Source organism: Parasteatoda tepidariorum, chromosome 11, assembly GCF_982258835.1.
Source record: "Parasteatoda tepidariorum strain Cologne lab strain chromosome 11, Ptep-v5.0, whole genome shotgun sequence".
Classification (NCBI taxonomy): Eukaryota; Metazoa; Arthropoda; class Arachnida; order Araneae; family Theridiidae; genus Parasteatoda; species Parasteatoda tepidariorum.
This window is the reverse complement of record NC_141765.1, coordinates 75,442,006-75,455,370: the sequence shown is the minus strand read 5'-3', so window position 1 is coordinate 75,455,370 and position 13,365 is coordinate 75,442,006. Positions and strand designations below refer to the sequence as shown.

General features: G+C 28.1%; 1 protein-coding gene across 2 annotated transcripts in view; it reads right to left on the bottom strand.

Annotated features, from left to right (window-relative positions):
* Nucleotides 1-13,365, bottom strand: part of LOC107452999 (uncharacterized) — a 108,494-nt gene that overhangs the window by 61,017 nt on the left and 34,112 nt on the right. For both annotated transcript variants that reach the window (XM_016069652.4, XM_016069653.5), the window contains exon 2: nt 82-309. In XM_016069652.4, coding sequence (XP_015925138.2) covers nt 82-309 — 228 coding nt within the window. The remainder of the gene's footprint in view (nt 1-81; nt 310-13,365) is intronic.

Genomic DNA, 13,365 nt, shown 5'->3' with positions numbered 1-13,365 from the left:
TAGGCGTCAAAAGGACATGGTTCAAGTGAGGAATCATAACAAACCGGATACTTTTGAACAGATGATAATAATGAGACTTACCATCCAAGGGATCAAATAGATACATGGTTCCAATATTGTCCATAAGAAGACATGATTCTTCATCTGGATAAGCAAATTTTCCACATTCTAAAAATTCTGAAGAGGATGTTAAATTATTTTCCCAAACAATATCGCCTGTTAATTCATTTAAACTTTTTACACCGAATCCTTCTTCTTTGGAAAAAGTAAAAAGCACATTCTTCGGTACTAACAAGTTTGAAGTAATTTCTGAAAATAAATAAATATAATATACTATACAATTTAAGATACTATAATAGTCAAAATTGAAGAGAAAAAGTATAAAATACGTAGTTAATACTTTGAAATATAATCGGATACCTGTCTGTATTTACAATTGATTTATTTAAATTAATTATTTAAAGTTTATTTATTTATTAAGTCCAATGTTCATACAGCTTATTATTTTTCTCATCTATATGTTTAAAAAATATTTCATTCATAGACAGATTTTTCTCTCCTTCTTTATATGTATACTAGTTTAATACTCGAACCCACACACTAGTTTTGTACTCCAACCTGCAAATTTCTAAATTCATCCAAAATATTCTATTTCCCATCTATGCACATCCTCCTTGTTTTTTAAGATTACGGTAGATACTGGTCGTCTGATCTATTGTTGGTTTCTTCTTGAGGGATAAGGTTGTTTGTGGTAATTTACCGCCAACCGCAGAAACTGCTTCCGCACTGACTGATGATATATATGGCATGCTCCTCTGACGAAGCTGCCATATATATCAGCGCCCCCACTTTATTTTCTTTTTTCTCTTTATTCTTTTGTTTCTTAGAATACCATTTCTTGTTACAAACTTTTTGGCTCCTCCTGGTGTGGTCATCCTTCGACTTCTCTTATGAGTTAAATAATATATATATATATATATATATATATATATATATATATATATATATATATATATATATATATATATATATATATATATATATATATATAATGCAAAAATTATAAATACTTTCGTATTAATAAAAGAATTAAAACTCTTTCGGCTTCATAAAATGTCTTTGAAAGAGTAAGCGTAGAGATATTCTATTTTGGGAATTCAAGGCTAAAAACATACCATTGAATTATAATTAGATTTATATTTCAAAGGAAGAGTTATTTTTAGAATCTTGTCCCTCTTTCACTTCCATATTAGGAAGCAGTAAAGGATTTCCCATAATGCGTAGAGTTACAAAGGTATGTACGACTGGAACCTAATTACACCAATCTCAGTAGTATTTAATGCGGGACCGAAGGTTTTCGCTTGTCTCTTGCTGAATAACGTATTCCAATAAACATCCGCCGGACCCATCCGGAGTTTTGTCCACACCCCTTCCCGTGTGGAGTGGAGATGTGAACTGTTGTAACCACCAGCATAACTTTAAATAAAGCTTTTCATGACATATCCTTGGTTTGAAAATTTTGAAACTCATGCTGATTTATTTAAATTGTCTGAGATGCAAAAATTTTTATTTGGTAAAAGATGTTTGAAGGGCAATGCAGGAGAAGAATTCGTAGAATTTTACAATTCATAGTACAATTCGTACTATGTAGTACGTACAATTCGTAGAATTTTAAATAAACATAAAATTAAATTTGCTACAAACTACTTTGATGATATCATTATATTTTCTAATTCTTACGATGAACTTTTAGGCCATCTTAAAAAGATTTTTGATATTTGTAAACAAGAAAACTTGAAATTAAAGCTTTCAAAATGCTCATTTTTGCAAAAACAAATAGAATTTTTAGGTAACGAAATAAATAATGGAATTGTATCACCCGATAACCATAATATTGAAGTGATTAAAAAATTATTGCCCCCTAAAAATGCAAAATCATTGCAAAGATTTCTCGGATCAATAAATGTTTACAATAAATTTATTGATAGTTACGCAAGTATTCGACATCCTTTAAATAACTTGTTAAAGAAAGATGTAAAATGGGTGTGGTCAGAAAAATGTCAACAATCTTTTGAACTTTTAAAAAATGCTATTAGTTGTAAACCAATTTTGAAATTTTTTAATCCTAATCATGAATGTCATCTTTTTGTTGATGCATCGTTAGTTGAATTTGGTGCTGTGTTAAAACAGACGGATGAATGTGGTGTATTGCATCCTGTAACTTTTCATTCTCGTTCCTTAAGAGACCATGAGAAAAACTATGCAATTACAGAACTTGAATGTCTTGCTATTGTAGATTCTTTAAAGAAATTCCATCATTATCTTTTTGGCCAAAAATTCACCATACATACTGACCATGCTGCTTTAGTTTGGCTAAAAAATGTTAAAAATTTAAAAGGTAGATTATTTAGATGGTATAATAATAATTAAATTTATATTTCAAAGGAAGAGTTATTTTTAGAATCCTGTCCCTCTTTCACTTCCACGTTAGGAAGCAGTATATGATTTGCCATAATGCATAGAGTTACAAAGGTATGTACGACTGGAACCTAATTACACCGATCTCTGTAGTATTTAATGCGGGACCGAAGGTTTTCGCATGTCTCTTGCTGAATAATGTATTCCAATAAACATTCGCCGTAACCATCCGGAGTCTTGTTCACCCCCCCCCCCTCCCGTGTGGAGTGGAGATGTGAACTGTTATAACCACCAGCATAACTTTAAATAAAGCTTTTTATGACATATTATGGCTTTTGACTGCATTTTTAAAGATGAATACACCAATGATAACAGGGATGTAGCACTGTTATTATATATATTTATATATATATATATATATATATATATATATATATATATATATATATATATATATATATATATATATATATATATATATATATATATATATATATATATATATATATATATATATATATATATATATATATATATGTGTATATATATATATATATATATATATATATATATATATATATATATATATATATATAAACTGCTGTTTGTAGAAAATGCAACACCATGAAAGAATCATCAGAATCAAATGAAATTTAATGCAGAAACGACTTGTACTGATACAAATAAATGATGAAATTTTCAAAACAAAAGAAACAAATTAAGCGTCCGAAATCAGTATTTGGTGCAGCCACCACGCGCTGCAATAAGTGCTGCTATACGACGTGGCATGGAGTCAAACAGATGTTGAATATCTGCTTGAGGAAGAGAATTCCATATCGCTTGTATGCGCAACCAAAGTTCGTCTTTGGAAACTGCAGGACGCGGATCACGAGTGAGACGCCGACCAACCATATCCCACACGTGCTCAATAGGCGACATATCCGGCGAATAAGCAGGCCAAGGAAGAAGTTGCATGCGTTGTGCTGAACAGAAGTCTCTAACAGTCCGCGCAACATGTGGGCGTGCATTATCCTGCTGAAAGATAGCTCCAGGGATGCCTTGAAGGAAAGGAACGACTTCGGGCTGTAGCACTTCACGGACGTATCTGTTGCTATTGAGATTACCCTCAATTCGTATCAAATTGGATCGTCCATGATACGAAATCGCACCCCAGACCATAACTCCGGGTGTTCGACCACTATGTCGTTCAATAATACACTCAGGAAGGCAGCGTTGACCGGCATAACGTCTAACACGAACACGGCCATCATGGGTCCACAAATTGAAACGTGATTCATCTGAAAAGACAACTTGGTGCCAATCAGCTCGCCAGTCTCTGTGCTCAAGAGCCCACTGCCGACACAGCCGTCGATGATCCGCCGTGAGGGGAATCCTGTATAATGGCACCCTTGCACGCAATCCACGGCGCAGCAGACGACGACGAATTGACGAAGCCGACAATTGTACACCTGTAGCAGTAGACCAATGTGCTGCCAGCTGCCTGGAGGAAGCTGTGCGATCATTCACCGCCATGCGGAGCAGGTGTCGATCATCGCGCTCTGACGTCACCTTCTGTCGTCCAGTGCCTGTTTTTCGAGTTGTTCGGTGCTCGTCGGTCCACTGCTTCCAAACTCGCATCACTGTGGAACTGTTCCGCTGCATACGAGCTGCTATTGCGCGATAGGAAAATCCTCCTTCTCGAAGGCCGATTATCCTCCCTCGTTCAAACTCCGTAAGTTGCTTGAATTTCTTATTCTTCCGTCGTGGAGGCATACTCAGGTCTCACTAAACGTTTGCCACTAACAAATAATCATAGACTATTTTCAACGTCCCGCTACAGCACTTTATTTATACGCTTTCAGCATCAATTCAGAGGGCGCTGCGCGCGCCACGCACGCGCGATGGCTCTGAAACTTTATTAATTTGCATAATATCCTATAATTGACATTTGCTGCGAATTTCATTTGATTCTGATGATTCCTTCATGGTGTTGCATTTTCTACAAACAGCAGTTTATATATATATATATATATATATATATATATATATATATATATATATATATATATATATATAATAAGTAAATAGAAACAAGAAAACACGAAGAAAGTTAAGAAAAAAAATAAGTCCCATTTAATGCGCTTAAGCTGCAAGTAAACAGAACTCTTTACATATGTTCAAAATGAAGAAAAAAACAAAGAAAAATAATAGACAAATGAAAAAAAAGGGGGGAAATAATAAGTAAAAAAATAACAAACAACAGTTAAAAAAGAAAAAAAAAAGGGGAAATTTTATTTAAAAAACCGGAAAAAAAAGATATAATCATTTCTTCAGCCCACACGATTATATCCGAAAAACAGAGTGCTTTCTGATATTGTATCAATAAAGCTGAAGCAAAATATATTAATACAATAGTGTGAGGAGCACTAAAAAAAATTTTTATAAAAATAACAACAAATAAAATAGATCACAAGTAAAAACAGAAAATAAAATAAAATAAAAAGAAAAAAACATTAAAAAGGGGGACTATAAAGCGAGTAGCAAAATCATATCAACTTACCTTGGCAGAAAGTTTTTCAAGAATGATTTAAAAATGTTTTCGCAGAAAGATTGCCAGATTACAAAATATGAAAACAAAAGCGCAAATTGAGTGTTACAAGAGGGTTTTAAAGTGTCGTTCTTACTGCACTGCTGAAGTGATTGTCAGTTACCAAGGATGGACCCGAAATGGATGTGCGCAAGGTAATATTATACTGGATAATTTTAGAAATTGATCATAAGTAGTTTTAGAAGATAGATATTTATTTAAGAAAACATATAAAATAGAAAAGAGAAACATAAATTGCCTGTTTTTGCAAATAATTTTAGCCGCGGATTTGCACGATATGGATTAGCACATAGAAAAATTATTTAAATTATCAAAGAAAAAAATTTTTAATGGATAATTTTAACACGGATTTGCCCGAAATGGATTTGCACATGGAAAAACTGTATAGATTAACAAAGGAAATTATTCAGTAAAGGACTTTTTAGTAAATAATTCTAACCACGGATTTTCCCGTAATGGATTTGCACATGGAAAAATTATACAAATTATCAAGAAATTATTTAGCAAAACATTTTGGCTATGGATTTACCTGAAATGGATTTGCACATGGGAAAATCAAAAAAATTAACAAATAAAAATGTTTAGTAAAAATATCCACAAAAATATACGATTAATTCAATGATTTTATATAAAAATTTATTACTTTAGTTGGGTATCCATTGTTTTTTATCAAATTTTGAAAGAGTTTATCGATTTGTTTTTTGGATAAATAAATATTACTACATATTCTTTTAATTCTGTTCATTTCATTAAAAGTGGTATTTAAATAGATGCTACTAGAAACATTAGAATTCCAAATAACTAGTTTATTAATATTAAAATTAAAATCATTTCTTTTATCGTATAAATCAACAAGGTAGATATTTTCAACCTTCATAATACCCAAATCCAAGAAATTTAAATTAATATTATCATCATGATTACGAAGTAAAATCAATTCCTCAGGGTATATATTACTCAATAAAATAGTAAAATCTTGGAAATTAAAGATAATTAAGTCATCAATATATCTAAAAACAAATTTAATACTAAGAGTATAATTTTTTTCATAATAATGCAAAAATAAGTTAGCTAAGAGAGATGAATAATTAGATCCTTGTGGTATTCCATTAATTTGAAGAAAAATATCCTTTCCATTGTAAAGATAATTACTAAAAAGACAAAAATTAATCAGAATTTCCCAATAATGAAAATCGCAACAAAGGATATTTTTAAAATCATAGTAATAATTCAAAAGGACATCTTTTAGTTTAGAAAGGGGAATGCTATTGAAAAGATCCTGGAAATCAAAAGTTGCAATAGAATTAATTTTATTATGCTTAATGAAATCTAAAATCGGTTGATTATTAGTGATAATCCATGAGAAACCTTCTTTAGTAATATAGTTAATAATCTTATTTAAGTAGTTAGAGAAAATGGTGCCAGGTTTAGTTAAATAAGTATTAGACCCACATGTGATAGTGCTAAATTATACTGGAATTTTATAAAATTTAGGACTGAAGATTAGGTAAGGAAATTGTATATTACTAATTTTAATTTTTAATCTCTTGTAAAAAGCTAAAAATTTTTTAATGACAGTAATATTATTGAAATTACTGAGTTCAAATTTTTTACTATTTTTTAATTCCGTAATTAAAAGTCCAGCATAGAATTTTTTACAGAATATAGCATAATTATTGTTAGCTTTGTCTATGGGAGTAATTACAAAATTTTTTTGAAATTGCTTAATTGATTGAACAATATTAGAAAAATTTGTTGAATTTTTATTCTTATTTAAATTATCCTTATTATTGAAAATAAAGTTTTTAAAGTAATAATAAACTCCCCATTTCCATTCTGTTAGTATACCTAAAGGTAAAGAGAATCTATTCGATAACTTTAAACAAAAACTATTGAGATCATTAAGAAAGTATTTTAGAATCTTATTGATTGATATATGGTAAATAGGTCTAAATTTTGTGCCTTTTATCATTAAATTCCTAAGTTCCAAGTTTTCTATGATATTTAAATTACCAGTAATAATATGTTTATGATGTTTATCAACAAAATCAAAATATTTATCCTCACAGTGACATTCATAATCGGATATATTAATACTCCCTAAATTTTTGCCTGTATCATTATAGTTAAATATGGTTCTACCAAGAGATTTGTTATATTTAAAACTTTTAATTATGTTAAAATCTTTTAATGGAAATAAAGCTTTAAAATTTTCAAAAATGTTGTGAAATTTGATCTTATCGAAAATAGGATTTTGAAAGTTAATAACGAAATATAAATTATCTAAACTTTTCTTTTTATTAGGCAAAATTTTGCTCATTTTGGCTTTTATAAGATCGAAACAAAGAATTTTGAAATGTAAATTAATGAAAGAAAAGTTTATAATTAGATCGTAGAGCTTATATACTTCATAATTCTTAAGGGAGAAGACAAAATATTTAATTGGTTTAATTCTATATTGTTTATAAAAGTATTTGGTCTATAAAAGTATAAAAGTATAAAAGACTTTCTAATATGGAAAAAGACTTTATCTAATATGGAAAATTAAATTTGTTTTTAGATATATTGATGACTTAATTATCTTTAATTTCCAAGATTTTACTATTTTATTGAGTAATATATACCCTGAGGAATTGATTTTACTTCGTAATCATGATGATAATATTAATTTAAATTTCTTGGATTTGGGTATTATGAAGGTTGAAAATATCTGCTTTGTTGATTTATGCGATAAAAGAAATGATTTTAATTTTAATATTAATAAACTAGTTACTTGGAATTCTAATGTTTCCAGGATCATCTATTTAAATACCACTTTTAATGAAATGAACAGAATTAAGAGAATATGTAGTAATATTTATTTATCCAAAAAACAAATTGATAAATTCTTTCAAAATTTGATAAAAAACAATGGATACCCAACTAAAGTAATAAAATTTCATATAAAATCATTGAATTAATCGTATATTTTTGTGGATATTTTTACTAAACATATTTATTTGTTAATTTTTATGATTTTCCCATGTGCAAATCCATTTCAGGTAAATCCACAGCCAAATAATTTCTTGATAATTTGTATAATTTTTCCATGTGCAAATCCATTACGGGAAAATCCGTGGTTAGAATTATTTATTAAAAATTCCTTTACTAAATAATTTCCTTTGTTTATCTATACAGTTTTTCCATGTGCAAATCCATTTCGGGCAAATCCGTGGGTAAAATTGTTTGCTAAAAATTTCTTTATTATTTTATACAATTGTTCCATGTGCAAATCCATTTCGGGCAAATCCGTGGCTAAAATTATCTGCTAAAAATTTTTTTCTTTGTTAATTTTTCCATGTGCAAATTCATTTCGGACAAATCCGTGTTAAAATTACCCATTAAAAATGTTTTTCTTTGATAATTTAAATAATTTTTCTATGTGCTAATCCATATCGTGCAAATCCGCGGCTAAAATTATTTGCAAAAACAGGCAATTTATGTTTCTCTTTTCTATTTTATATGTTTTCTTAAATAAATATCTATCTTCTAAAACTATTTATGATCAATTTCTAAAATTATCCAGTATAATATTACCTTGCGCACATCCATTTCGGGCCCATCCTTGGTAACTGACAATCACTTCGGCAGTGCAGTAAGAACGACACTTTAAAAACCTCTTGTAACACTCAATTTGCGCTTTTGTTTTCATCTTTTGTTTTAATATTTTGTAATCTGGCAATCTTTCTGCGAAAACATTTTTAAATCATTCTTGAAAAACTTTCTGCCAAGGTAAGTTGATATGATTTTACTACACGCTTTATAGTCCCCCTTTTTAATGTTTTTTTCTTTTCTTTTATTTTCTGTTTTTACATGTGATCTATTTTATTTGTTGTTATTTTTACACTATCCTCACACTATTGTATTAATATATTTTGCTTCGGCTTTAGTGATACAATATCAGAGAGCACTCTGTTTTTCGGATATAATCGTGTGGGCTGAAGAAATGATTATATCTTTTTTTCCGGTTTTTTAAATAAAATTTCACCTTTTTTTTTCCTTTTTTAACTGTTGTTTGTTATTTTTTTACTTATTATTTCCCCCCTTTTTTTTCATTTGTCTATTATTTTTCTTTGTTTTTTTCTTCATTTTGAACACACACACACACATATATATATATATATATATATATATATATATATATATATATATATATATATATATATATATATATATATATATATATATATATATATATATATATATATATATATATATATATATATATATATATATATATATATATATATATATATATATACTATATATAAAAATAAATACAAGAAAACACTAAGAAAGTTAAGAAAAACAATAAGTATCATTATAAACAATAAGTATTAGCTAACTTATTTTTGCATTATTATGAAAAAAATTATACTCTGAGTATTAAATTTGTTTTTAGATATATTGATGACTTAATTATCTTTAATTTCCAAGATTTTACTGTTTTATTGAGTGATATATACCCTGAGGAATTAATCTTACTTCGTAATCATGATGATAATATTAATTTCAATTTTTTGGATTTGGGTATTATGAAAGTTGAAAATATCTGCCTTGTTGATTTATACGATAAAAGAAATGATTTTAATTTTAATATTAATAAACTAGTTACTTGGAATTCTAATGTTTCTAGGAGCATCTATTTAAATACCACTTTTAATGAAATGAACAGAATTAAAAGAATATGTAGTAATATTTATTTATCCAAAAAACAAATCGATAAACTCTTTCAAAATCAGATAAAAAACAATGGATACCCAACTAATGTAATAAAATTTTATATAAAATTATTGAATTAATCGTATATTTTGGTGGATATATTTTCTAAACATTTTTTTTTTGTTAATTTTTATGATTTTCCCATGTGCAAATCCATTTCAGGCCAAAATTCATTGCCAAAATTATTTACTAAATAATTTCTTTGTTAATTTATATAATTTTTCCATGTGCAAATCCATTTCGGGCAAATCCGTGGTTAGAATTATTTACCAAAAATTCCTTTACTAAATAATTTCCTTTGTTAATCTATACAGTTTTTCCATGTGCAAATCCATTTCGGGCAAATCCGTGGATAAAATTGTTTGCTATAAATTTCTTTATTAATTTATACAATTTTCCATGTGCAAATCCTTTTCGGGCAAATCCGTGGCTAAAATTATGTACTAAAAATTGTTTTTTCCTTGTTAATCTTTCCATGTGCAAATCCATTTCGGGCAAATCCGTGGTTAGAATTATTTACTAAAAATTCCTTTGGTAAATCTATACAGTTTTTCCATGTGCAAATCCATTTCGGGCAAATCCGTGGATAAAATTGTTTGCTCAAAATTTCTTTATTAATTTGTATAATTTTCCATGTGCATATCCATTTCGGGAAAATCCGTGGTTAAAATTATCTGCTAAAAAATTTTTTCTTTGTTAATTTTTCCATGTGCAAATCCATTTCGGGCAAATCCGTGTTAAAATTATCTATTAAAATTTTTTCTTTGATAATTTAAATAATTTTTCTATGTGCTAATCCATATTTTGCAAATCCGCGGCTAAAATTATTTGCAAAGCAGGCAATTTATGTTTCTCTTTTCTATTTTATATTTTTTCTTAAATAAACATCTATCTTCTAAAACTATTTATGATCAATTTTTAAAATTATCCAGTATTAATTTAGTATTATTTTTTAGTATTTTTATATTTTATATTATTATATTTATATTATTATATAATATAATATATTATTATTATATATTATATAATATATTATTATTTTATATTATTATATTTAGTATTATTTAGTATTTAGTATCCAGTATACCTTGCGCACATCCATTTCGGGCCCATCCTTGGTAACTAACAAATCAAAACCCAGAATAACAAATCACTTCAGCAGTGCAGTAAGAACGACACTTTAAAACCCTCTTGTTACACTCAATTTGCGCTTTTGTTTTCATCTTTTGTTTTCATATTTTGTAATCTGGCAATCTCTCTGCGAAAACATTTTTAAATCATTCTTGAAAAATAACAGTCCATGTAAGTTGTTATGATTTTGCTACTCGCTTTATAGTCCCCCCCCCCTTTTTAATGTTTTTTCTTTTTATTTTATGATCTGTTTTTACATGTTATTTTTACTTTTTATGATCTTTTTTTATGTAGTTATTTTATAAAAAAATTTTTTTGAGTGCTCCTCACACTATTGTATTAATAAATTTTGCTTTGGCTTTATTGATACAATATCAGAAAGCACTCTGTTTTGCGGATATAATCGTGTGGGCTGAAGAAAAGATTATATCTTTTTTTTCCCGGCTTTTTTTCCGGTTTTTTTGTTATTAACAATTCTTTTTTTTCTTTTTTTTTTTTAAATAAAATGTTGTTTGTTATTTTTTTACTTATTATTTCCCACCCCCTTTTTTTCATATGTCTATTATTTTTCTTTGTTTTATTCTTCATTTTGAACTTTTATATATATATATATATATATATATATATATATATATATATATATATATATATATATATATATATATATATATATATATATATATATATATATATATATATAAATGTGGTACCAGTTCCTGTACACAAAGCTGGAAGCTGCTCCCTGTGCGCATGACAAGGAAGTAATGGGAATTTCCCTAAGAGGAGAGCGCGGTTTGAAACTAACCGAAAAAGATTTATATGGACTCCAAAGAGGAGTTATGATTATGAAAGATCGGAACGACGAACACTTACTCATTTATTTTTTAATGTTATTTATGTGATTATTAATCGTCCGTGTTTATGTAAATTTCTCTTCAATATATGTTTTTTTTTTAAGGAACAGTGCCTTTTTTTATTTTCAAAGACGTCACCACTCTTGCCGTCCCCACAAACTCAGAAGTAGGATAATGAAAAAATTGAATAGTGAATAAATGGATAGTGAATAAATTGATAGTAAAGAAATTGACTGATGAAAAATTGGATACTGAATTAATTGATAACAATTTTGATTTTCCTCAAAACAAATACTTTTCATTCTTGTGAACAGCAAGTAACCGATTAACGTTGTGATGAAACTTTCGTTTCTTGTTTAATCTCATCTCTGCAACAACAATTGGGATACGTAGACTTTTATTCATTGATTAAAATGATTCTTTACGACATTAAGGAAGTAAGCAAAGCATCGTAGAATTTTAAGACTGACAAAATAAAATTTCTCCATAAGTTTATTTTCGATGTAGAAGGCGATCGGTCAAACAGAAAACGATTAAGAAATTTTAATGGCTTCAATTTTACTTTAGATAGCGAAGAATTTAAAAATAAATCAAAAAATATCGAAAAAGAATTCACTCTTAACCAAGTAATAACTGTTTCCAATATTCTAAATATTTCATATGAAGTCAATAAAACAAAAATTGCAATTAACATGTTGACCTTGTTAATGGATTTGAATAAACTTTCAAAGCTCGTTAACGACGCCAACACGTCTAGTTCTGAGTCAGACGAAGACGTAAACAATTGCGGAAACGAAACTGAAACTTTGAATAAAAAGAAGGAACATGATTTTGCAATGCTGTGCAATGATGAAAATAAAAACATTGATTCTTGTTTAAAAGATAAAAATAATTCCTGTAGAAACTTTGAATTTCAGAATGTTGCTATTAATTATTCTGATATCGAAAGTACTATTTCTAAGTATAATACCGAATGGCATGAAAATATTGTTCATTGGATCGAACATTTCGAAAATATTTCAAAATTGTTTAATTTGTCTGAATTGCAAAAATTTATTTTTGCTAAAAGATCTCTTGGTGGTAACGCCTCTTTATTTGTCAGAACTGTACCGGACATAAATTCATGGCAACAATTAAAAGAAGCTTTGATTGATGAATTTTCTTTTGAAATTAGTTCTGCTAATTTGCATGATCTTTTGAGTAGACGTAGAATGAAGGATTGTGAACCCGTTCAAGAATATTATTTAAAGATGAAAGAGATCTGTAATTTCGGAAAAATAGATGATGCTGCTTTTATGCATTATGTAATTACGGGGAATTAATGATAAACATGAAAACAAGATTGTTTTGTACGGCTGCAAAAATGTTTCCGAATTTAAAGAGAAACTTAAAGTCTATGAAATAATAAAAAGTGATTCTGCAAAGAATAAAAGTGCTTTCGATAAAATCAAAACAAAACAAGACTTTGATAGTAAATATAATTCTTATGATAGAACAAAAGCAAAATATGATGATAGGTATAATGTAAGAAAAGATGTTTCAAATAGGAATATAAATAAATATGAAAATAATAATGAAAAGATAAGGTATAAT